This window comes from Balaenoptera borealis (genome assembly GCF_965194805.1).
Source record: "Balaenoptera borealis genome assembly, chromosome: 16".
In the NCBI taxonomy this organism is placed as follows: Eukaryota; Metazoa; Chordata; class Mammalia; order Artiodactyla; family Balaenopteridae; genus Balaenoptera; species Balaenoptera borealis.
Genome location: NC_138872.1, coordinates 65,200,486 through 65,225,082, shown reverse-complemented (window position 1 = coordinate 65,225,082; position 24,597 = coordinate 65,200,486). Strand labels below are relative to the sequence as shown.

The 24,597-nt window shown below is 44.2% G+C and overlaps 1 protein-coding gene across 3 annotated transcripts in view; it reads left to right on the top strand.

The window, feature by feature from the left end:
• Positions 1 to 24,597, top strand: part of TMC7 (transmembrane channel like 7) — a 52,950-nt gene that overhangs the window by 1,571 nt on the left and 26,782 nt on the right. For 2 of the 3 annotated variants that reach the window (XM_082362467.1, XM_082362466.1), the window contains exons 2-5: positions 12,565 to 12,808; positions 13,683 to 13,831; positions 17,491 to 17,658; positions 21,219 to 21,301. In XM_082362467.1, coding sequence (XP_082218593.1) covers positions 12,565 to 12,808; positions 13,683 to 13,831; positions 17,491 to 17,658; positions 21,219 to 21,301 — 644 coding nt within the window. The other variant, XM_082362468.1, reaches the window with a different exon arrangement.

The window sequence follows — 24,597 nt, the reverse complement described above, 5'->3', positions numbered from 1 at the left end:
CTTGGGAGGACAGTTGGAGGGGGTCAGGAGACAAAGGGCGTCTAGTTTACAGAAATGGGAAATGTGTATCTTTCTTAATGATAAAACAGATCACAACATTTGCCTTCTTTTTTTTTTTTTTTCTTTTCCATGATGGTTTATTACAGGATATTGAATATAGTTCCCTGTGCTATACAGTAGGACCTTGTTGCTTATTCATTCTATGTATAATGGTTTGCATCTGCTAATCCCAAACTCCCAATCCATCCCTCCCCCAACCCCCCTTCCCCTTGGCAACCACAAGTCTGTTCTCTGTATCTGTGAATCTGTTTCTGTTTCGCAGATAAGTTCACTTGTGTCATATTTTAGATCCCACAGGTAAGTGACATCGTATGGTATTTGTCTTTCTCTTTCTGACTTACTTCACTTAGCATGATAATCTCAAGGTCCATACATGTTGCTGCAAATGGCACTATTTCATTCGTTTTTATAGCTGAGTAGACAATACTTGCCTTCTTAATTAAAACTTTTCAGTGGCTTCCCACTGCTCTGAGAACAAACTCCAGGCCTCCAACAAGGCCAGCAAGGACCCCAGCCCACCTCTGCAGGCTCTCATCACCTACAGCCTTATCTTAGCCCATGCTGCTCCAGCTACACTGACTGCCTTCTCGTTCCTCCCAACATATCAAGGTCATTTCTGCCTCAGGGCCTTTGCATCTGCTGTTCTCTTTGCCTGGAGTGCATTTCTCTTTGCTATTCATATGGCAGCCTCTTGCTGCTCCTGTCAGGTCTCTGCTCAAATGTCACTTCAGAGAGGCAGACCTCTGGAGTCATCTTGTCTGGAGAAGTGCCCCCATATCTCCTACCCTGACCTTGCTTATTCCTTCAAAGCACTTAGCACCATCTGAAGTCATGTCGCTTGATCATTTCCTGGTTTATTAGCTATCTCTCCTTCTAGAATGTGGGTGCTATGAAAATCAGGAGCTTTTTCTTGTTCCCCTAGGACCTAGAACAGTGTCTGGCACGTGGTAGGTACTAAACCTGTGATGAATGAATGAATGATGGAGTATACCCACAGCCATGCTGGCAGCTATAGTGTAGTGGTTTCAACTCTAGACTCTGGATTCTCAGATGCAAATCCTCTTTTTCCCATTCACTGGTTTTGTCTTTGGGAAAGGCAGTTAAGTGCCTGGTGCCTCAGTTTCCTTATGTATTAAATAACGAAAGTACCTACTTCAGGAGGTCATTATGAGGATTCAGATAATTAATTTATGTAAATAACTTAGTAAGTGCTTAAATTAGTTATCTATGCCTTGGAACAAATTATCCCAAAATTTAGAGGCTTAGAACCCACTTACCTCACGGTTTCTGTGGGTCAGGAACTGGGGAGTGACCTATCTAGGCTTTTCTGGCTCAGTCTGTCTTACAAAATTGCAGTCATGGTGTCAGCCAGCCATGCAGTCATCCAAAGGCTTGCCTGGAGCTGGAGGATCCTGTCCAAGATGACTCGCTCACATGGATGGTGAGTTGACACTGGCTGTTGACAAGAAGCCTCAGGTCCTCTCCATGTGGACCTCCCAGAGGGCTGCTTAAGTGTCCTCGAGACATGGTGGCTGGCTTCTCTCAGAGCAGATGATCCAAGAGAGAGCAAGGCAGAAGCTGTAGTGTCTTTTATGAGCTGGTCTTAGAAATCACACTGTGTTGTTTTTATTGTTCACGTGGGTCAGCCCTGTTCGGTGTGGATGGGGCCTGTATAGAGGCGTGAATATTAGGAGGGGAGGATCACAGGGGGCCGTCCTGGGGACTGGCTGCCATGGCCCATGTAGGTGTTAACTGTTGTTATGATGTCTCTGCTCTCCTACTAGGTGGTAAGCTGCAGCAGGGCAGGGCCTGGGCCTGTTTGGCTCACCGTGGCATCCCCCTGCTTAGCCCAGTGCTTGGTGTATAGGAGGTCTTCAGTAAACACTAGTTGAAAGGATGCCCTTAGTGATTTGGTCCCCATCTTAGCTCCCATCTCCACAGACACACCCCCACCCCCGCCTGACGGTTCCCATGTTACTTTTTGAGCCTGAGAAGCTCCTGCTGTTCCCTCTACCATGAGGCTATTACTTTACTTCCTTTTAAGGCATACTATTTTTCTCATCTTTCAATCTGGTGTCACTTCCTCCTGGAAGCCTTCCCTGACTACCTCCCATCCTGTGTCCCTTCTAGACCGTGTCCCTTCTCTGCACCCACAGAGCCCACTAGCCTCGCCCTGTCAAAGTATCCCTTGAACTGTATTCTTTCTCACTTCTATTGAGTTGTATCATTTTTTTTTTTTTTTTTATGGCTGTGTTGGGTCTTCGTTTCTGTGCGAGGGCTTTCTCTAGTTGCGGCAAGTGGGGGCCACTCTTCATCGCAGATGCGCAGGCCTCTCACTATCGCGGCCTCTCTTGTTGCAGAGCACAGGCTCCAGACGCGCAGGCTCAGTAATTGTGGCTCACGGGCCCAGCTGCTCTGCGACATGTGGGATCTTCCCAGACCAGGGCTCGAACCCGTGTCCCCTGCATTGGCAGGCGGATTCTTAACCACTGCGCCACCAGGGAAGCCCCCGAGTTGTATCATTTTTAAGAGCAGGGATTTTGGAATTAAGCAGACTCAGGTTCAGACACCGACTTGGCCTCTTATAAGCTGTGTAGTCTTGAGCAAGTTACTGCCTTTTCTGAGCTTCCGTTTCCCCATCTATAAAGTGGAGATTCTGATGGGAGTGAAAGCCGGAGGACCACCTTGTTCCAGGGCCTCTAGAGCGGCCTACCTCCCACCTCAACTCCTGCTGCTCCCACCCCTCCCAGGCCCCAGTGCTTCCCTCCGGGTCTTTGCAGCCTCTGTTCCCTCCAGCCGGCACACCCTTCCCCCTGCTCTGCCCATGGCCGGCTCCTCACACTTCTGCTCTCAGCTGGAATGTCACCTCCTCCCAAGAGGCAACGCCTCCCCACCCCCTGACCATGAGACATTTTGCCCTCTCCCAGGGCTTTTTGCCCCTCAGCCCCATCGTACCTGGCACGTTCTGTGTTTATTGAATGGAGTGACTCTGCATGGTTTTTTCCCTTTGTCAAATATTTACCATATTGCGGTCTGTCAGTACTTCATACCAGTCAGTAAATGTATGTGTACAGTATGTGTAGTGTAACTACATGCTCATTCCAGTCAGGAGTCCTTCGGCTAGCGTGCACGCAGTGACATTTTTGGGGCGGGGATCGAGGCATAATTCACATAACAAAATCAACCATTTTAAAGTGTACAGCATTTAGTACATTCACAATATGGTACAACCGTCACCTCTATCTGGTTCCAAAATATTTTCATACACCCCCCATCTGCTAGGGTCACTGAAAGGATTTAATGAGATAAGCATGTCAAGAATCTAGCACCTTGTGGGCAGGCGCTGTGCACTTGAATGGTAGCTCTTGGTATTATTATGATTATGATTATTAGGGCCTTTTCTAGCCCCGGTATTATCAGGTTTGATGACTGCATGTGCTCTGTGCCGGTGCGCTCTGGAGGTATCTGTTAGATTCCTATGTAGTTAAACAACTATTCCGTGGGCTATTTTAGTCTGACCGATTGTACGAAATTTGAAGACAAGTAACCGTTTGACCTGCAGTGTTTTTTGTTTTTTACTTTATCTGCTAAGTCCACTCATCCAGGTTACTCATCAAAGGTGTCCTGGGCGGGAGGACTCTTGTGCAGGCCTGGACACAGGCCACAATGAGCCAGCCTTCTGACCTGAGTTATTTTTTTCCCCTCTGTCTGGAAGAGGCCGAGCTCTGTCTGCCCAGCAATTCAGGCCCGGATTAGGCCCAAAGGCCAGAGGCCCTCAGTGGCTTTTTTTTTTTTTTTTTTCCAGGAAGTGAAGAATTTAAGGGATAAAAGGGGGAAATGACTTTTAAGTGTTGTTAACTTTGTTGCAGTCTGGCTGCTTTTTAAAGGAACATTGTTTGTCTGTGGGACCACCCAGCCCTTCTGTGTTTTCCCACTCCCACCAGGAGAAGATGGGGAACTGATCCTGAGCCAAAAGCATGCACCAGGTGAGGGGCCTAGGGATGAAAGAGGCAGGTGAGGGATGTGCTTTCACGAAGTTTCTAGTCCAGCAGGGGAGACCCTAAACAGGTGGAGGGAAATGGGTCAGAGACAGCTAAGCATAGGTCAGCACCTATGAAGGAAATAAGCAGGTGATGAGATAGAGAGGGGGAGCGGCCCGCCTGGACAGCTCTCCCGGGAGGGGACCGCTGAGCCGAGGCCCAAGGATGTAGAGGAGCCAGCGCAGGTGAATGGGAAGCCCCGGTGGGAAGAGTGTTCGGAGGGGCTACAGGAAGAGCAAAGGGCAGAGGTGGGAATGGCCTGCACGTATCTGAGGAGGCCTTGGGCTGGGGCGTGGAGAGGAGATGGGCCGAGGTCAGCTAGCAGGAGCCAGTTCCTGAGGGTCAGTAGGCGCCGTCAGCAATTTGATTTGGGACTCAACTGGGTAACTTTCTTTAATTCCTCAGAGCAACTCAATGTAGTAGGTGTTATTTGCCCATTTTATCCCCCTGGAAACTGAGGCCCTGAGATGTTACTTGACAAGCTGCTGAAACAGAAGGATGTTAATGTTGTGAATAGAGCTACCGTGTCCGTGTATTAATTTGACATGTTTTTTGAGTCCCTGTTATGTGCCAGCCCCATGCTAATCACTGGGGGTGTAAGAGTGAGTAAGACATGCTGAGGTCATTGCCCTCATGGTTCAGACCTTAACTTGACCTTGGACAAAGGTCCTGTCTTCTCTGAACTTTCCATATTGCAAAATAAGGGCAATACATAAGAAGGGCCCATCCTGAGGATCACAGGAGATAGCTAGGTAAAGGATTTGACATCATCGTGGCAGACGGTAAACACTCAGTAAAGGCGAATTTTTGGTTATTGTCACTTCCAGGAATGTTGGAAATCTTTTTTGGAGAGGTCCTAGCCAAGGAAGATAAACACTCCACATAGGGAGTAGCTTGGTCCTTAGCAAGAAGACACCCCCTCCTCCCCCTCACCACTGCAGATTTAAACCTTCATGTACATTAAGTTCATCAATAAGTAACCAGAGTCCTGGCTTCAAGTAGGTAGCACGATGTGCCAGGCACTGCTTTAAGCCAGGGGTCTGCAAACTACAGCCCATGGGCCAAATCTGGGCCACCACGTATTTTCACAAAGTTTCATTAGAAAGCAGTCATGCCTTATGGCTGCTTTCCTACTGCAATGGCAGGTTGAATAGTTGTGACAGAGACCGTGTGGTAAATAGTATTTACCATCTGGCTCTTTACAGAAAAGGTTTGCTGCCCTCTTTTCTAAGCACTTGACATACAATAGCCATCTAATAGCCTTAGGATGGCTGTGCGAGGTGGGGACTACTACCCCTATTTTACAGGTGAGAAAACTGAGGCACAGAATGGTCAAGAAACTTGCCAGGTCACACGGGTAGCAAGTGGAGCCGGGGTTAGGATCCAGGCAGCGGGCTTTGGAGCCAGTGCTCTTAACCACGTGTCATGTCACCTCCTCAGACAGACAGAATCACTGTAACAGCTCCATGGACAGTCCACCGGATGCTCTACTGGCTTAGAAACCAGGAGACCTGGGTTCTGGGGTCAGCACGGATCTGATTGCTCAGTTAGTCACTGCTCCTGACGGCTGTTTGCTTGTCTGGTCATAAAGCCTTGGGACCCAGTCATTCCCCAGGCCCCACCCAGGTGCCAGGTGGTGTGACTCATGCAGGTCCCCCCCAGCCCTGCAGTTCTGAAGTCTGGCAGACGGAGGAGGCTCCCAAGGCCCTGAGTCCTCCCCTCTCAGACTAGGTTCTGGGTTCCTGTGAAAAAGGCCCCTCTGTGCTGTCCAGGACAGTAGCCGCTAGCCACACGTGGCTGTAAGATGTAAATTGAATACAGTCTGATAAAATTAAAAATCCATTTCCTTAGTCTTACCAGCCACATTTCAGTTACCCAGTAGCCACAAGTGGCTGGCTAGTGGTCACCATGTTAAATAGTGCAATTACAGAACATTTCCATCACTACAGGATGGTGCCACTTGACACATGATGCCCTGCCGTGGGCTGTAGCTGTGCCGACCTGTGTAGCTCAAGGACAGAAATTGCCACAGGGCTGCCCAGAGAGATCCTGTTAAATCTGAGTCAGATTGTTCTCTGCTGAGAACCCCCCCCTTGGTTCCCACCTTACCCAAGTAAGGTAACAACATGGCCCACAGGCCCCACGTGGCCTGGCCTGTTTCTCCCCGACCTCCTACCCTATTACTCTCTTCCCTGCTGACTCTCCTTCAGCCACACTGGCCTTCTTTTTCCTCGAACTGACTAGGCACAGTCCTGCCTCAGGGCCTTTGCACTTGCTCTTCTCTGTCTCTACCTTGCTCATCTCTATCTTCTGTTGGATGCTCTTCCTTCAGGTAACCATGTGGCTCTCTCCCTCCCTCCCTTCAGGCTTTGCTCAAATACACCCCTGCTTTATTTTTCTCCAGACATCTATCACCATTTGAAATATATTGTTCTTACTTGTCTATTGTCTGTCTCCTCCAGAGGCAGGGGGAGTTTGTGTGTCGTATTCAAGGCTGCGTCCCAGTCCTAGAACAGTGCATGGCACGTAGCAGTTGCTCAGTAAATCTTTTCAAGTGAATGAGTGAATGAATGGATGGGTAGGTGGGTGGTCCTACCAGGAGTAGGGCCTTGATGAGTCCCTGGCCTCAGAGGTTTTTTGAGCACTTGGTAGAAATGTCATAGAAGCTTTAACCAGATCCCCTGCACCGTGAGCTCCTTGGTTAAGACCCTTTGGCAGCTGTGAGCACAAATTATTCAGGTGCCCCAGCTCCAGTTAGCATCCGAAATTAAAGCAACGTCACACACATAGACATGAGGGGAAAGAAGTCTAAGAAGCTCTGAAATCGATGTCTACATTGTCTTATTGGTAACATCAAACTGGGTGTACGTGCAGTGTCTAATAGGGCTGGCTTGTGTAAAGTACCTGAAATAGAAAGGCTGTAATGTACAGTCAACATCCCAATCAATATTTTTTTGCCAGCTTTTTCAATTGTGAAATAAAAAGTCACCCCTAAAGAAAAGAATAATATTAAATGCTTAAATTCCTTACATCTTCTTCTCATTTTTTTGGTGCCCCTCTTTTGCTGGTGTGCTAAACATGTACTTTGGTCTACCTGGTGGGTGAGCCAATGTTACCTGTATCCTCAGCACCAAATTCATTTATTCACAATTCATTCATGCATGCATTCATTCATTTAACAGGTTTTTATTAAGCATCTACCATGTGTCAGGCTCTGTCTTACAGCCTGAGGACTCAGTGGTGAAGGAGAGAGATGGGGTCCCTTTCCTCATGGAGGTCTCAGGCTAATGGGGGAGGGAGACGGTCGGAGACAATACGCAGGTAAACACATAAGGAGGAGGATGGGATAATGACAAGGACACCGGGGGCTGGGCACTTGGGAGATAAGTGCTGGTTGGAGGAGGGGAGGGAAAACTCTTCGAGGCAGGAAGCAAGTCTGCAAACCCTCATCGTCTCCAGAGCCCCCGCTCCCCGCCCAGAGTCCCACACAGAGAGGGACTCCATGCAAGGTATCAAACAGAACTAATTCCCACAGCAGCTGGCCGGTTGCCTGGACCAGATGACCCAGAAGGTCCCTTCTTCCCCAGAGTTTCCATGATTCTGTGAGTGGGAAGAAAAACCCTGAAGTGAAGCCAGCACCAAATACGGTCAGGCTAGGTTCTTGGCAAGCTCTTGAGGGAGGCTCGTGGTGGTTTTGGTACCATTTAGGTCACCGTTGGCCTGTGCCCACATTCTGGGAATGTTTGTGCTCGTTGGTAGGATTTGGTGTCCTGTGGAAAGAGCTGCCAAGAAAGTTGGGACCTAAGGATGCTCTCCAGATGTGCTTGCCTCTGCCCATTCATTCATCCATTCATTCATTCTCCAGATGGAGAGGTTTCTGTGAGCAAGACACTGCTCTGAGCCTCAGAGAGACTAACTTTGTCCTTAACCTGGAAGAACAGCAGATACCAGAAAAAGTAGTTACCCCTGCCCCTGTCCCCACATCTCCTGTAATAATTCCCCAGTCATCCTCCCACCTAAGTGACCTCCTGCTTTCTGAAATCTGACTCCAGTGGCCAACAGATTCTAGGCCTTCCTAGATGGAGGCAGCCCCGTATCTGAGACATGCTCCAGCCTCCCATGCAAATGGTCATCAAGCAGCCCACACACCACAGGCTTAAATGATCAACTCAGGAGAACGTCCGACAGTAACTCTAGTGAGCTATTCTTATCCTCTCAGGATGAGAAAACCAAGGCTAGGAGAGGTGATGCCGCCTGCCTTTCTAAGAATCGGTAGAACCAGGAGTCTGTCTTGACATCAAAGCCTTGGGCAAGCCGCCATCTCTCCAGGCCTCAGGTTCCCTGTTGAAAAGCCAGGGCAGCAAAGCCTTCCCTGCAGGTTGGCATGAGAAATTCGGTGATGTCATGCTTTGAAAAGTGTGTGGTCCTATATGCAAAGGGTTGGAGGTGTACCAGCTATAAAAATAATGATACTTGTGTTCAAGGGTATAGTTGTGATTTTTTTTTTAACTTGAAGATGGAGAACTTCCCAAGGATGTCTGAAAAGGAAAAAGCATTCCTCTTCAGTGATGGCCATTTTGAAAATAGAGTTTTCCATCAGAGACTGTTGCTGGGAAATGTAAATGGGATATATCCTTCCTGTGGTGTGGCTGCAAGAACAATCAGATGATTAGTTTGTGTGGCATTTTATTGTTTACAAAGCACTTGCAAATCCATGGCCCACCGAGTGGTCTCATAGTAAAGACTACAGCTTTGGCATTTGACAGACCTGTGATAGGTTCCTAGTTCCAGCACTCCCTAGCTGTGTGAGTGGGCAAAGCACCTAACCTCTCTGAGCCTCACTTTCTTCATCTGTAAAATGGGATAATTCTGTTCAATGAGTCGCTCGGAGAATTGAGTGTGGTGATGCGTATCGTGTACTTCAAATAGCCTGGCACAAGGTACGTGCTCACAGATTCCCAGCCAGTATTATTTATGTTGTTGGTAAATTTGTCCTCATGATCACGCTGCTGAGGTCATGGTATTATATCCGCCGTTCCTGAGATGAGAAACATGTGACTCACAGACGGTCTTTGTTTCTCCTGGGGTGGCCTGGCTAGTGGGTGACAAGCCAACCCGTCTCCAGCTCCAGCCCTGGGTCCCTGACCCTGCAGCAGTTGCTGAATATTCAGTGGGTCAGCGCTGCTTCATATTCAAAGGCCTTTGTTCTGGTTAATAACAGCCCTTTGTTGCTGGCCAGAGGGAGGAGCGGCCGGGCTTTGACCCTCTAGCCTTCAGCCTCCACCCCAACCCCGGACTCGCATGTTTGCTTAGGGAGCCGTGTTACTAATGGAAGTGTGTCATGCCCTCAGGGGGGGCTGGGGCCGGGAGTAAAGGTTGAGCCGGATTCGCCGGCTTGCACTTGGTGACTGGCAGGGCTCCAGACGTGTGTCCGTGTCATCAGCAGTGGGGCAGCTCTTCTGCTGTGTGAACTTGCCCATCAGAGAGGCAAGGATTACAGCTCTGCACCGTCAGACTCCAACTCGGATCAAGGCCTTGGCTGGTCCCCTCCCCCCAGCGCTCCCTCGCTGTTAGCTATAAGTACATTTACAGAGCCCACTGCGTGCAGGGCTGTGCTCAGTGTTTCTGCCTGCATGATCGCCTCTGATTCTCACAAGCTGGCACTCCTGTGATGGATCTTGTCCTTAGCCCTGAAGCCTACAGAGTGATGCTTTGAAACGTGGTCAGATCACGACATGCTTTGGCCCAGAGCCCCGGATGGCTGCCCGTCTGCCACATTGAAGGGTCATAGCGCAGCCCACAGAGTCTGACCTGGTTTGGCCTGGCCACCTCTCTGATCCCTGCTTTCCATTCTTCCGTCCCAGCTCCCTGTTGTTGCTTAATAGATTGCTCCAAATGTGATGGTTTAAGCCATTTTATTGTTTCTGCTGAGTCTGTGCATCAGGAAATAAGCAGGCTACAGAGGAGACAGTTTGCTCAGCTCTGTGTCCTGTCTGCTGGGTCTGAGCATCCAGTGGCCTTTTCATGCCCATGGTGGGGCCTGGCGAGGATGACCAGGGTGGCTGGGGACCGGCTGCAATGGCCCGCTGGGGTCATAAGCCGGGGCCTTGATTCTTACTGTCAGCCAGTTCCTTGCTCGTCCTCCTTGGAGCCTTGGGGCCTCTTTCTCTCCACGTGGTTGTGTCAGCAGCATCGCTGGACTTCTAACACAGCAGCCCCAGGCTCCCAACTGCGCAAAGTAGAAGCTTCCTGACCCTTTTAAGGCTTGGATCTGGAACTGGCAGAGTGTAACTTCTCTCGTGACCTTTGGTTAAAAACAAGTCATGGGTCCAGCCCGGATTCAAGGGGAGGAGACCACAGAGGGCTGGTGTGGCTCTTTGGGGGCCACCAACAAAAGAGCCTTCGAGGCTCCCATTCATTCACTCTTCCCCACCCACCTAGGCCTCCATGCTCTTCTTCAAGCATGCTGTGCATGCCCCTGCCTCAGGGCCTTTGCACTTGCTGTTTCCGTCTCCCAGGATGCCCTTCCCCAAATATCCACAGGGCTCACACACCCCCTCTATTTAGCCTCAGTGCCATGTGAGTAGGGTGTTTACTTTGTTCACTGTAGTATCCCTAGCTCCAGATCTGACACATGATAGGTATATTTGGTGAATGAATGAGTTTTTGAGATGAGGAAACTGAAGCTCAGAGAGGTTCAGTAGTTTCCCCAAAGACACACAGCTAGTAATCAACAGACCCCAGATTCAAACCCAAGCAAGCTTTGCTGCCTGGAGGGGTAATTGCTTAGGTTATCACAGCTGCCTCCTACCTCCTCCTTCCATGTCCTGTCTCCACTCAGGATGGTCTTCCCAAACTAAAATCGGATCAGGTATAAAATCCATCTTGAAAGTGGCATTCGTTCTTCACCTTCAACAGAAAGCTCTCCCTCCTTGGACCGCTGCACAAGGCACAGCAAAACTTGGCCTCCAGCTGTGGTCTGATGTAGCAGAGTGAATATTCTTTTTTTTATTTTTTATTTTTATTTTTATTGAAGTATAGTTGATAGATATTCTTGGGTAGGCAGACCTGGCTCTGTTTCCAATGCCCCCACCCCCAGGCTCTCTAAGCACGGGCAAGTTATGAATGTCATCCATTCATCCATCTATCCAATAAATATTTATTGAACTACTCTGAGGCAGGGATGCTGCTAGGTCCTGGGTTGCAATGGTGAGGAAATCTTCACAGTCGCTGCCCTCAGAGAACTTACAGTCCACTGGGTAAGACAGACATACTCACATGGTCACACAAAAAAATATAAGGTTATAGATTGTGATAAGTGCTGTGAAGGACTTACTGTGTGTGGGAAAATGTGTAACAAGACACCTACAATAGTGCAGTGAGGCAGGGTTGGTTTCCTTGAGGAAGTGGCATTTGAGTAGGAGCTAAGAAGTTCACTCCAGGCAGAGGGAACAGCATACGCAAAGGCTCTAAGGAGGAGGGAGCACAGGCCCATTTTAGTATAGGAAGGATCCTAAGAAATGTAGGTTGGAGGTCAGAGAGCCTGAGGAGCTGGAGAGGCGGGCAGGAGTCAGATCTTGCAGGGCTTTGAGGGCTTGGGCAAGTGGTTGGAGAACCCATGAATGACTTTATTTTCTCATCTGTAAAATGGGGATGATAATAGTACCTATCTCAGTACGTGTGAGCATCTGTGGTCAGTTGGGCAACAGCTGGCTGTAGGCTGGCCTGGGATGGTCTCGGTTGGGGTGATCATCCCTGCTGTACCTGATCTCATCCTCCAGCAGGTTAGCTCGGGCTTGTTCACAAGGCAGCAGCTGGTGTCCAAAGAACAGCAGAAGCTGGCAAGGCCTCCTGAGGCTAGGCTTAGAACTGGCACAGCATCACTTCTGTTGCATTCTGTTGGTCCAAGCAGATCATAAGGCCAGCCCACATCCCATGAGTGGTCATGAAGCTCTTAACATAGTAGCTCTTAACATAGTGACTGGTGCAAAGGAAGTGCTCCGTAAACACCATTATTATTATTGTTGTTGATGATGTTGTTATCGCTATGCATTTGCAAAGCGGTTTATGCTTTTCAGAGCTTTATCCCATACAGGGGATACCCTACACTGTGTGAGGATAGTCGGGGCAAATGTCACTAGCCCCGTTTGCCAAATGAAAAACAGAGGTTAGATTACTCAAAGCCACACACCTAGCAAGTGGCTGCAGCCAAACACTAGAATGCAGGTATCATGTAACTTAAAACACATCTGCTGAAAGTGAACCCTTTTGCAGATGATTTCATTGTCCTGAGCACCATCCTGGTAAATAAAATAATTAAGATACAAATACTTTTGTCAGTGGCCCAGGCTCCTGACTGTGAGGTTTAGTTAGGGTCTCTGAGATCCAAGTCTCCTACATAAGTTTTGGTTTTTGGTTCCCAAGTTCACTGGGGTGAATGGTGGTTTTCTTCTTTCTTACCCAGAGAGCCTCTCTTTGGACTCCAGTTGCTTTTCTTCTCCACCTGTGAATTTCCTTCAAGAATTGCCAAGCTACCGGTCTATTGCTCGTAAGAGGACGACCATCCTTTCCCGGGACAAGCAAAGTGGCACTTTGCTGAAGCCAACAGACTCTTACAGCTCCCAGTTGGAGGGAGAAATCACTGAAAACCTTGACAACCAATCCATTCGGAAATACGCACTGAACATCTCTGAGAAGCGGAGACTAAGGTTTGTCCAGTAGCCATCTGGAAGGCATATGATGTATGTTTTGGGAAGAGGTGCTTTTTATGCATGGAGTGCATTTCCTGAAGAGTTCACATAATTAAAAGTTTATTACTTAGGATAAGCTAAGCTGCTGTGATAAAGATACCCACACAGGTAAAATCTCAGTGTATTAGAAGTTTATTTCTTGCTCACATAAAAGTCCTGGGTTGAGGTCAAGGGGGGACTTTGCAGTCACTCAGGGACCCAGGCTCCTTCCATCTTGTGGCTCTGCAACCCCCAAAGCCTCATCGTTGTCCGTAGTCACTCTGTTCCCCTTCCCCCCAGCACCTGACAACCATTAATCTACTCTCCGTCTCTATAGATTTGCCATTCTGGACATTTCATATACATGGAATCATATGACATGTGACCTTTTGTGTCTGACTTCTTTCACTTAACATCATGTTTTCAAGGTTCATGTAAGCTGTAGAACGCATCAGTACTTCCTTCCTTATTATGGCTGAATAATATTCTACTGTGTGGATATAGCACAGTTTGTTTATCCATTTATCCTTTGATGGAGATTTGGGTTGTTGACACATTTTGGCTATTGTGATTAATGCTGCGTTGAACATTGGTGTACAAGTTTTTGTTTGAGACCCTGTTTTCAATTCTTTTGGAGTATCTACCTAGGAGTGGAATTGCCGGGTCATATAGTAATTCTGCATTTAACTTTCTGAGGAACTGCTGAACTTTTTCCTAGTGGCCACACCATTTTACATTCCCACCAGGAGTGTATGAGGGCTCCAGGTTTTCCACATCCTCTCGGCCGGGGTTTTATTTGGTGCTGAGGTTGATGACACTGCATTGTCATTGTCCTGCTTGTTTTTTAATGCAGGGACATTCAGGAGACCCAAATGAAGTACTTATCTGAGTGGGACCAGTGGAAACGGTATAGCAGCAAGTCTTGGGAGAGGTTCATAGAGAAGGCTCGCGAGATGACAACCCACCTGGAGCTGTGGCGGGAGGACATTCGCAGCATAGAAGGTACCACACCCCACACTGCACGTGCTCCTCCGTAGAAGTCTCCTGTGCCTGAGGAAAGTACAGCTTTGTTTTCCCTCACCCCCAGCTGAAACGTAGCATTTCCTTCCGTGATGAATGCGAGCAACTAACCACAGTTAGGATTAATAGAGCCTGTGTCTTCGTCACCAGGAACATCACAGATGTCTTCCTGTCCCTTCCAGTTGTTGTAGTTGTCTGGGAATAGCATCTGCACTCATCATAACTTTGAAATTACAGCAGTGATTTAGATCTGCCACTAGATCTTGTTATTTAATATGTTAATGAAAATGCTCATGTATTAATCTGTCACAAATTTAGTTTATACAGTAATGTTGTGATCATCATACGACCATTTGTATTTTGTGTGTTTAAAAATGTTATTCCAAGATGAGGCTCAATAAGCCTCATCAGACTGCCAAAGACACCCATAGCCCTGAAACTATTAAGAATCCTACTTTCCCGTAATGGTGAGAATTGGGATGAAGTACAGGCAGACCTAGGAGGTATTGAGGGTTTGGTTCCAGACTACCGCAATAAAGCAGATATAATAATAAAGTGAGTCACACGAATTTTTTGGTTTCCCAGTGCGTATAAAAGTTGTGTTTGCACGATACTGTAGTCTATTAAGTGTGCAATAGCATTATATCTAAAAAAATAGTGTACATACCTTAATTAAAAAGTACTTTATTGCTAAAAAATGGCTAACCATCATCTGAGCCTTCAGTGAGTTGTAATCTTTTTGCTGGTGGAGGGTTTGAAGTATTGCGAGAATGACCAAAATGTGACACAGAGACAGGAAGTGAGCAAATGCTGTTGGAAAAATGGTGCTGATAGACTCGCTTGATGCAGGGTTGCCACCAACCTTCAATGTATGAAAAACAAAATATCTGTAAAGCGCAGTAAAGCAAAGCACAATAAGAGGAGGTAAGCCTGTCATAACAAAATCCATAGACTGGGTGACTTAAAGGATAGAAATTTATTTTCTTACAGTTCTGGAGACTGGAAGTTTGAGATCCGGCCACCTTGTCACTCTGTCCTCAAATGACCTCCTCTTTGTGTGTGCTTAGGGGGAGAGAGCACGCTTTGTTGCTTTTTCTTCTAAGGGGACTAACCCATCATGAGGGCCCCACTTTCCTGACCTTACCTTAACCGTGTTACCTCCCCAAGGCCTGTTTCCAGATACCATCACACTGAGGGTTAGAGTTCCAACATATGAATTTGGCAGGGGGTGGGGGGAAACAATACAATTCAGTCCATAGCAAGTATACAAAAATTGGAAGTTATGACAAAATGTAAAATTAGAAAAAAAAATTAAACATTTGGGTGATAAAACTGAGCCAGGGGGAAAATACCTTTTAGAATTACCTGGTTTCTACTGGAAAGCAAAACAATTTACGAGCTTCTCCTTAAAACTGCTGAAATGGAAATTTTGTGAAGTTTGTAAGGAACATGGCAGGATATGTGAAAAAATTTATTGCCCCCATTATTACTATTTTAAAGCCTATAAAATACCAGTGGTAATCTATTCAATGAACTTTTTTAGTTGTTTTATTGGGAGAGTGTAAACTTATTTCCAGGGGGGGTTCATTAGAAACTTAGAACTTCAACCATCCACTTTAGAAGTTTAACTGAACATCACCTTTGGAGCAAAAAATAATAAAAGCTAACCTCTCTTGAGCCTTCACTGTGAACTGGGCGTTGTGTTCAACATTTTACTCATATGATCTCAGTTGATCCTCACAAGAACCCATTTTTCATATAGGCATTTATCATTTGCATGGTTCAGAGAGATTAAAATACTAGCCCAAGTTCATTGGCTAGGACAAGGCAGACCCAGAATTTGAACCCAGGCAGTCAAGCTTCAGAACCCAAGGTTTTAGCCACCATGCCCAGATTCCTCTCTTGTTAAGTGGTGGCTTTTATGGAGATTTTCATTCATAAAGTGGCTTATGTGTTGGAAGGTAGTTTCTCCCCATGGAACTGGGCCCTTGATTTTCTCTTCAGTGACTCCAGTCCTGTGACTTCTTGGCTGACTAGGTACTCATCTGGCAGGAAGTGAAGGATTGATAGTTAAGCTCCTTACCTCTGTCAAGGAGAGAAGAAGAGATTGTGGGTCTCACATCTTCAGTCTCAGAATATAAGTTCTTTGCCTGCACCAAGAACAAGCAGACATCCTTATTCTTTGAGAGCTTTCTGTCTGTCCTTAGTAATTTAATCATTATTTGGTGGAAGGTTTGTTTTCTATTTGAAAAATCAATGAATGTAATTCAATACCTTAACAGAATAAAGGAAAAAAATTATATGATTAACCCAACAGATGCAGAAAAAGCGTTGATAAAATTCAGTTCTCATTCTCAGCAAATAAGAAATAGATGGGAGCCTTCTTTTTTTTTTTTTTTTTTTTGGCTGCCCTGTGTGGCTTGTGGGATCTTAGTTCCCCAACCAGGGATTGAACCCAGGTCACCACAATGTGAAAGAGCTAAGTCCTAACCACTGGAACGCCAGGGAATTCCCAGGAGCTTTCTTAATCTGGCAAAAAATATCTATAAACATTCTATAGCACACATCATACTTAATGGTGAAATATTGAAAGCTTTTCTTCTAAGATTGAGAATGAGGAAAAGGCTTCTAATTATCACAGATTCTATTCAGCATTGTCCTGGAAGTCCTAGCCAATGTACAATGATGGGAAAAAAAGGATCAATGACCAGAAAGGAAGAAATAAGTTGTCTCTTTTTTTTTTCCAGATGACATGATTTATTTGTAGAAAACAAAAAAGACAAACTATTAGAATTGAGGCAAATTTGGCAAGGTTGCTAGATATAAGATCTATATATAAAACCAACTGTATTTCTATATACCAGCAACAAACATTTAAAAAATAAGTTATACAGTAGTATCATTGCACCTAGGAATACATCTAAAGAACTATGTGAAATAATTCTGCACAGAAAACTATAAAATATTGTTGAGAGAAATTAAAGAACCTAAATATACCATGTTCATGGATCAGAGACTCAATATTGTAAAGATGTCACTTGTTCTCAAACTGACCTATGTATTCCATGTAATCCCAGTCAGAATCTCAGCACGTTTTGCACACGCGTGCATGTGTATGTGTGAAAATGAATATGCTGATTCTAAAATTTATATAGAAATGCAGAGAACCAAGGATGCCTGAGGAAGAAGAAAGCCTAAAGACTTAGAGCACCATATATCCAGTATTATTATATCTGCAATAATGAGACAGTTCTGGTATTGGTGCAAAGATAGACAAATAGACCCATAGAACAGAAGAGAGAATTCAGAAACAGGTCCATAAATATATAGTCAATTACAAAAGCACTACTGCAATTAACTAGGGAAAGGATAGCCTTTTCAATAAATGGTACTGAGTCAATTAGATATTCCTATGAGAAAATATTGAGCCCTCTCTCACACCATCTCAAATTATTGATTTAAGAGTGATTGTAGATTTACATGTGAAAGTATAAACTTAATAATTTCAAGTAGAGCCTTGAAATTATTCTTCCTTCCTCCCCCACTAAGATCCTCCAATTTCAGTTCAGTGGCTGATTGAACCTACAGTGGGTACTGGATCAATACTCATGGTGAGTGATGTCTGGATTTCTTTTTTCCAGGGAAATTCGGCACTGGAATTCAGTCCTACTTTTCCTTCTTACGGTTTCTGGTATTGCTGAATTTGGTGATATTTCTGATCATCTTTATGCTGGTTTTGCTCCCAGTCTTGCTCACCAGATACAAGATCACCAACAGCAGCTTTGTGCTCATTCCATCCAAAGGCGCGGGTGAGTATAAGGCCTGGTTTGCCATGAGGAGTGTTCTTTTCATTGTGTACCTAGCTACAATGCTTCTTTCTCTAGCAATCTTTATAATCTAAGTCTTGGGTGACTGTATTAGTCAGGACAGGCTAGGTTATGCTGCAGAAACAAATGACCCCATAGCTCAGCGCCCAGTAACCACAAAGGTTTCTTTCTTGCTCGCACTGTATGTCCATCACTGTTTGGTGGTGGCTTTGTTCCATGTTGTGTTCACTCTGGAGCCCAAGCTGAGGGAGCAGCCTCTCTCTGCACCATTGACAGTCACGATGTCCAAAGGAAAAAGAGCCATGGCAAACATGTGCTGGCTTCTAATGCTTCTGCCTGGAGATGACACACATCCTTTTTGCCACATCTTACTAGCCAGTGCAAGTCACTCACCACTCCTGGGTTCAGCAAGGTGTTTGGGAGAAGCAATGGAGGGTGGGGAAGTGGACTATTTAGTAAACATAATACAGTCGACTCTGGTGACTTTATTTCAAGCTTTTATTTCAAGGCTTTTATCTCCGATAATAGTGATGCTCAGGCTGCTGTTTGTTGAACATCAGTCGTCTGCCAGATGCTATGGCAGGTAATGGACCTGTGTTTTCTTACTGAATTCTCAGTGTAAGTCAGGTCTGGGCATCCTGTTTTTTCAAATGGGGATAATTTCTGTCATTCCAGAGATGTTTATTTACCACCCTCTAGTACCAGGCTCTGTGCTAGGAGCTGGAAGTGGAAACCTCCTGCTTCTATCACATGAGTCCTTTCCCCCAGAAGAACCCCCCCACTGCAGTCACTTCTGTGACCCTAAACATTCATCATATTTGTTTTTGTTTTAATTCTATTACACTTAAAAATCAAATAAGAATAACGTGGAAACGCTGACTTTGAGTGCCTACTTTGAGTGCCATTTCACAGATAAATATCTCCTGCTGCTGTGTGAAAACCCTGGGTTAAGTTTCAAGGCCCAGCTCTGTTAGTTGATTAGATTTTGTGAGCCTCATTTTCCTTATCCGTAGAATGAAAGTGATGATTTAACTAGTGAGACAATTGTTTCATTATTCAAATAATGTTGTACTACACTATTTAATACTTAGCTCATTAAAAGATAATAAATACTTATTATTTAAAGTATAAATAATTGAAAACAATAATATAAATTCTGTATTATTTAATACAGAAAACTTAGGTATAAGTAATGATTAAGCAATACTCATAATTTTTAAATGAATATTAAATAAGATAATACAGTGCTTTGCCCATGCAAAGTGCTCAATAAATGCAGCTTTTTTTTTTTTTTTTTTTTTTTTTTTTTTTAGTATTATTTCTTTCTAGAAGAACTGAATGCTATTCTGTCTCACTAGACGCCACTGCCTGTTCAGTTCTCCCTTTAGCCGTGAGCAGGGCCTTGGGCGGAGGGAGGCCACGCTCTTGGAGGAAATGAAGCTGCACTCTGAGCGTGGACACCACGCATCTCTTCTTTTTCCTCATTATTTCCTCTGACTGCATCCTCCTCCTGCACATGCTTTTTTTTTTGTGACTTACCTAGTAAACTTTGTCCCTTAAGGTAAGGGTCAGAAGTCCCTTTCTTCCTCTTCTCACTTCCCTTCCCCATTCCTTCAACAAGTGTTTATTGAGCACCTGCTGTGTGCTGGGCCCTGAGCCAGGCCCTGGGGCTACAGCAGGGACCGCCACAGGGTACTGCACTATAGCAGAGGATGGGCGTTAGGAAGGGACCACACGAAGAGGTATATAAGCTATGAATTTGCCTCTGGGGGAGGGGAAAGGATAAGGTGCTGAGAGGTCAGACAGCAGGACACTGGAGGCTGAGGGGTCCCCCAAGCCCTCTGTGAAGATAGGGATATGTAAGGCGAGCCCAGGAGGACAAAGAGAAGGCAGCTGTTGGAGAGCTCAGGGAAGCTTCTTGGTGCAGAGGAACAACATCTGCAAAGGTTCAGAGCTGGGAATAACTCAGCGTATTAGAGAAATGAAAAGCCAGGTGTGGCTGGTGGGCACACTTCCTGGAAAGGGCCAGATAGTCAATATTTTAGGCTTGGCAGGCCATATGGTCTCTGTTGCAACTATTCAGTACTGCCGTTGTGGCACAAAGATGACCACGGAGGAACGTCCCAAATGGGCATAGCTGTGTTCCGATAACACGGTATTAACAAAAAAAGGCAGCTGGCCAGATTTGGCACAAGGGCCGTAGTTTGCCGACCTCTAGGCTTGAGGACAGTGAGTGAGGAGCAGAGTGGCAGCTGTCTCTTTCCATCTTCCTGACTGTGCTCCAAATAATGACTGTCTCCCTCCTCTTTGCCTCTAATACTGTGTTCATACAACCATTTGAGCACCTTATATACACCTAACTCCTACTTATCTTTGCTACCACTTGATGGTGAGCTTTTCAAAGGCAGAAACTATTTCTTACTCATCATTTTATCTCCAGCATGTACCTGGTGCATAGTAATTAAGAAGTGTTTGTTGAATGAATAAGTAAGCACACATGTTAGAATTATAAAATGGCAGAGCTGGAATTGGCCTTGGAGGAACTGGTTCAACTCTCTTATTTTAACAAAGGGGAAACTAAGGTCCAGAGAAGAGGTAGTATATTGGATTATTTTCCCCAGTTTGTCACTCCCCTGTAATTGTAACTTTGCAAAGCTTCCCACTGTGAGCAGAGAATACTTTCTGCCCCCATTGATATTGCTCTTGGCCATGTGACTTCTTTTGTCTAGTGGAATATTAGTTTGAAATGGCTTTATGTGGTTGGCCTGCCTTATGAGAAGAGCCATGAGGAGAGCACCGCCCCCCACCCCCCCCCCAGGTAGCCACTGCCTCTCCAGTCTGGCCCCAGAGTGAAATCATGTAGAGCAGACCTCAGCCCAACTGGGAGCCTGGTGTCCGTCCTGGCTTAGCCTGAATCAGCTGAGTGAACTCAAACTGTAGATCCATGAAGGAGAAAATAAATGGAGGTTAAATCATTTGAGACTTTAAGTTTGTTACACAGCAATAGCTGACTGATACAGAGGAAGTGAATTAGTTGTTCAAGCATAATGTAGTGTCACTAAAATTGCTGTTCAAAAAATTTCTTGGTCAATTATATGTAGGTAAACATGTTTTTTTTTAAGTGAAACTGCTTGTTAATTTACACACATGTAGAGATCTTTTAAAACTGGATGTGCTTAAAATGGAATAATAATTATATTGACCACATCTTCCAAAACATGTGCAAACGTGAACCCCAAAACGTAAAATACCAATACAATCAGAAAGCCTCTGCTGTTAGTAGACCCATATACGAAACGTATAGAAAAAACACATATCCCCAGGTATTTAGAGAATAGTGAAAGGGGAAAATAGAAGTGTACTTGGTGCACTGGCGTTTAGACTGCAAATAGAAAATCACAGATTCACAAACATATCCATATATAATTGTATATGACATCTAAATGTATATACATATAGATGCATATATACACAAATTATGATAGACAAGTTATAGAGACTGAAGCTATTTCCACTGATGTTCTTGTTTTTGTTTTTTACAGATATTCAATGCACAGTGTATCCAATAAGTAGTTCTGGACTCATTTACTTTTACAGTTATATCATAGACTTGCTTTCTGGCACTGTAAGTATTTAACATAACTCTGGATTTGGACCCTCAATACTGAAATAGGTTAATTTAAAGACCAGGTTCCTGAATGTCTGCAGTGAGAATCAAAAACGAGTGTTGACACAAGTACCAGTGAAAGAAACAGGATTTGCAGTGACCTTATCGGCAAGGATAATGTTCATCCACCCCTGCTAAGATATACAGGAAATGTGTTTTGTCACTTTCAGCCCTTGGCCTTTTCCTGATTCCTGCCACCTTCGTATTGACCTGCAACAAGATCTGAGTTCCCCTGTAGAAAGAAGTTTCAGTGAAAATAAACCCAGATAGAATTTATTTAACTTCTCTGACATTGAAAGACCTTAACGTATTGTGATCCTAGACCACCTGGATGAAAGCTGTGACTCCTCTTCCCAGCAATTACACACGCAGTTGTGCATGGTACACACGTGCATACATGCCCTTACATGTGCACATGGACACACCGCACTTGTGCACACACATACACAGTCCCTGAAATCCCTTAAAAGCCTATTAATCCCAGGTTAACCCTGCTGCTCTAAAGTAGAATTAATCTCATCCTTCCTATAGTAGTTCCAAAAGTTTTAAATTCTTCTTTATTCTAAAAAATGTTTTTGTGTGTGTGCTTTCATTTTTTTAATCCCACTTTTTTTCAGCAGATAAGATTGCAGCTCTGAAAAGTGGCTGTCTCTGCCTTCTAGACTAGGGTTTCTCAACCTTGGACCCAACACTCCTTTGCTGTGGGCCTGTCCTGTGCCCTGGAGGGTGTTTACAGCATCCCTGGTCTCCATCCACTAGATGCCAGTAGCAGCCCCACTGCTGTGACAAGCAAACATGTCTCCAGACATGCCAGATGTTTCCTGGGGGACAAAATTATCCCAGGTTGAGAACCCCTCCTTTAGATGTTTTGAAAAAATACAAGTATATAAAAATATCTTTCTGAAAGTTACTGGTATTAAAATGCTATGCCATTGAACATTTCTGAATCGATAAATAGAAAGCTTCAAATTTGTCCACTGCATTTGGTTTTGAAAAAGTGGATTTTACATCTCTGATCTCATGTTTTCCTCAGAACAACTGAGAGGAATCGTCAGGTGGGTGTTAAAATGTCCACTATGCAAATGAGAAAACGGAAGCTTGCAAACTACGCAAGGAGAAAGGAAAGTCAGTGACTCACCCAAGGTCACATGCTAGTGAGATCAAATCCCAGAACTGCTGTTAGCCCCATTTCTTTAGGTCACATCCCATGAGAGAAGTTCCTCGTTGTAGATCACCACACACCATGATCTTCTTCGTTATAGGAAAGATTTCACAGGAGACTTAGATGCACTTGATCATAAATGTTCAATAAACTATGCATGATAAAACACAGCCCTGCCCCAAAGAATGAATTTTCTACAGTGATAAAAATGTTCTGGATCTGTGCTGTGAAATTTGACAGGCACTAACTCTTAAGCACTTGAAATGTGGCTAATGTGACCAAGAAACTGAATTTTAATTTAATTTTATTGTTGTTAATTTCAATTTATTTGTTTTCAATATGTGTTTTTAAAACCATTCTACATGCATTACAGAATGGCCATCATGTACATTCCCTGTAATATCACTGTTCTCAGCGATGCAAGCAAGTAGCAGCCTTACACATATTTTTCATGTGTTTTTAAACACTTCTGTTCATGTTTATAGAATGAACAGACCAGCCACTCACAGAACAGGATTTTCTATGTAGCAAGCAAATACCACTTCAACATATTTCTTACAAGTGTTTTTAAACATTTCTATATGTATTACAAAATGACTGTCACATCCATTCATGGAAATAGCAGCAAAAAAAAAAAAAAAAAAAAGAAATAGCAGGGTTCTGTTCTCCATGTGGGTTGCAGGTCTGTAGCAGTCTTACAAACTTCTCTCTCACACTGAATTTTAAAAACTTTTCTACACACATTACAGAATCGACATCCCATGCATTGACTAAAATAAAAGTATTCTGAACATACTGAGCAAGTAGCACTTTTACAACCATCATTTTTCCTGTTTTTAAAATCTTCACTAATGCATTATAGTATGCCTATCACATTTATTCACTGAAAAACAGTTCTCAACATAGCAAATAAGTAGCATTCTTACATCTTTTACATGTGTGTTTTTTTTTAAATTGAGATATGATTGACATATAACACTATACTTTTGAGAATGTACAACATGTTGGTTTGATACTTTATATATTGTAATATGATTACTACAGTAGTTTTAGCTAATAACCTTTATCTTGTCACATATAAATTTTAATTATAGGCCCAAGAGGGAGCTGGCCAGAGAGATTAAGCAGTGGCTTGTCTTTGCTGAAAACAATTGAGGCAAGCTCATGATCGTATCAGAGAAATTATTTTCCAGGCCCAGTGGACCTTTGTCCTGTAATGTAACTTTATTTTGTAGGAGAGATTCATGGCAGTCCTGACACCAATCTGGGGCAATAAAAACAGGTTTTGTACAGTTGGGCAAGTTTTATGGCCTGTGTGCCCCAGCTTCAGGAGAGTTAAAGAAAAGATGGAGTCTTCTGTTTCTACATCTTTTTTTTTCTATTAAAAATTTACTTAACTACTCAGTATAAGAATACATGGTTATCATAAAAATATAAGACTTATAGAGTAAAAAATAAAATTACCTCTTCCCAGAGACCGCCAATCCTTTAACGCCATGGTTAATATCTTTCTCAACCTTTCTTGTGCACTTATATGGACTTCTTAATATTTTATAGTATGGATTTTTCATGATCTAACCAGTCCCCTATTGATGGACATTCATATTGCTTCCATTTTCCCCTTTCTAAACAATACTGTAGTGAACATCTAGGTACTACTTATACTATTTCTGTTCTCTGTGTATATTTTCTTCCTCACTTTCCTAGAATGTTCTATCCTTGCTATTCAAGGAGGAGTTTGAGGTGTTCAGTTATTCCCACCATAAGAAGTCACGTACAGTGTGTGTGTGTGAAAAAAAAAAAAAAAAAAAGTCACGGACTTTTCTCTGCTGTATTTTCACATAGGACACCTTTGGGTTTTAGGGGTTTTTTGTTTTGTTTTGTTTTTTTCTCTGGTAATAGCTTTATTGAGGTACAATTCACATATCATACAATTCATCCATTTAAAATGTACAATTCAGTGGTTTTTAGTATTTTCACAAAGTTATACAGCCATTACATTACCACATCAATTTTAGAACATTTTCATCACCTCAAAAAGAAACCCTGTACCCTTTATCACCTACCAATTTCCCTAATCAGTGCTAAGCAA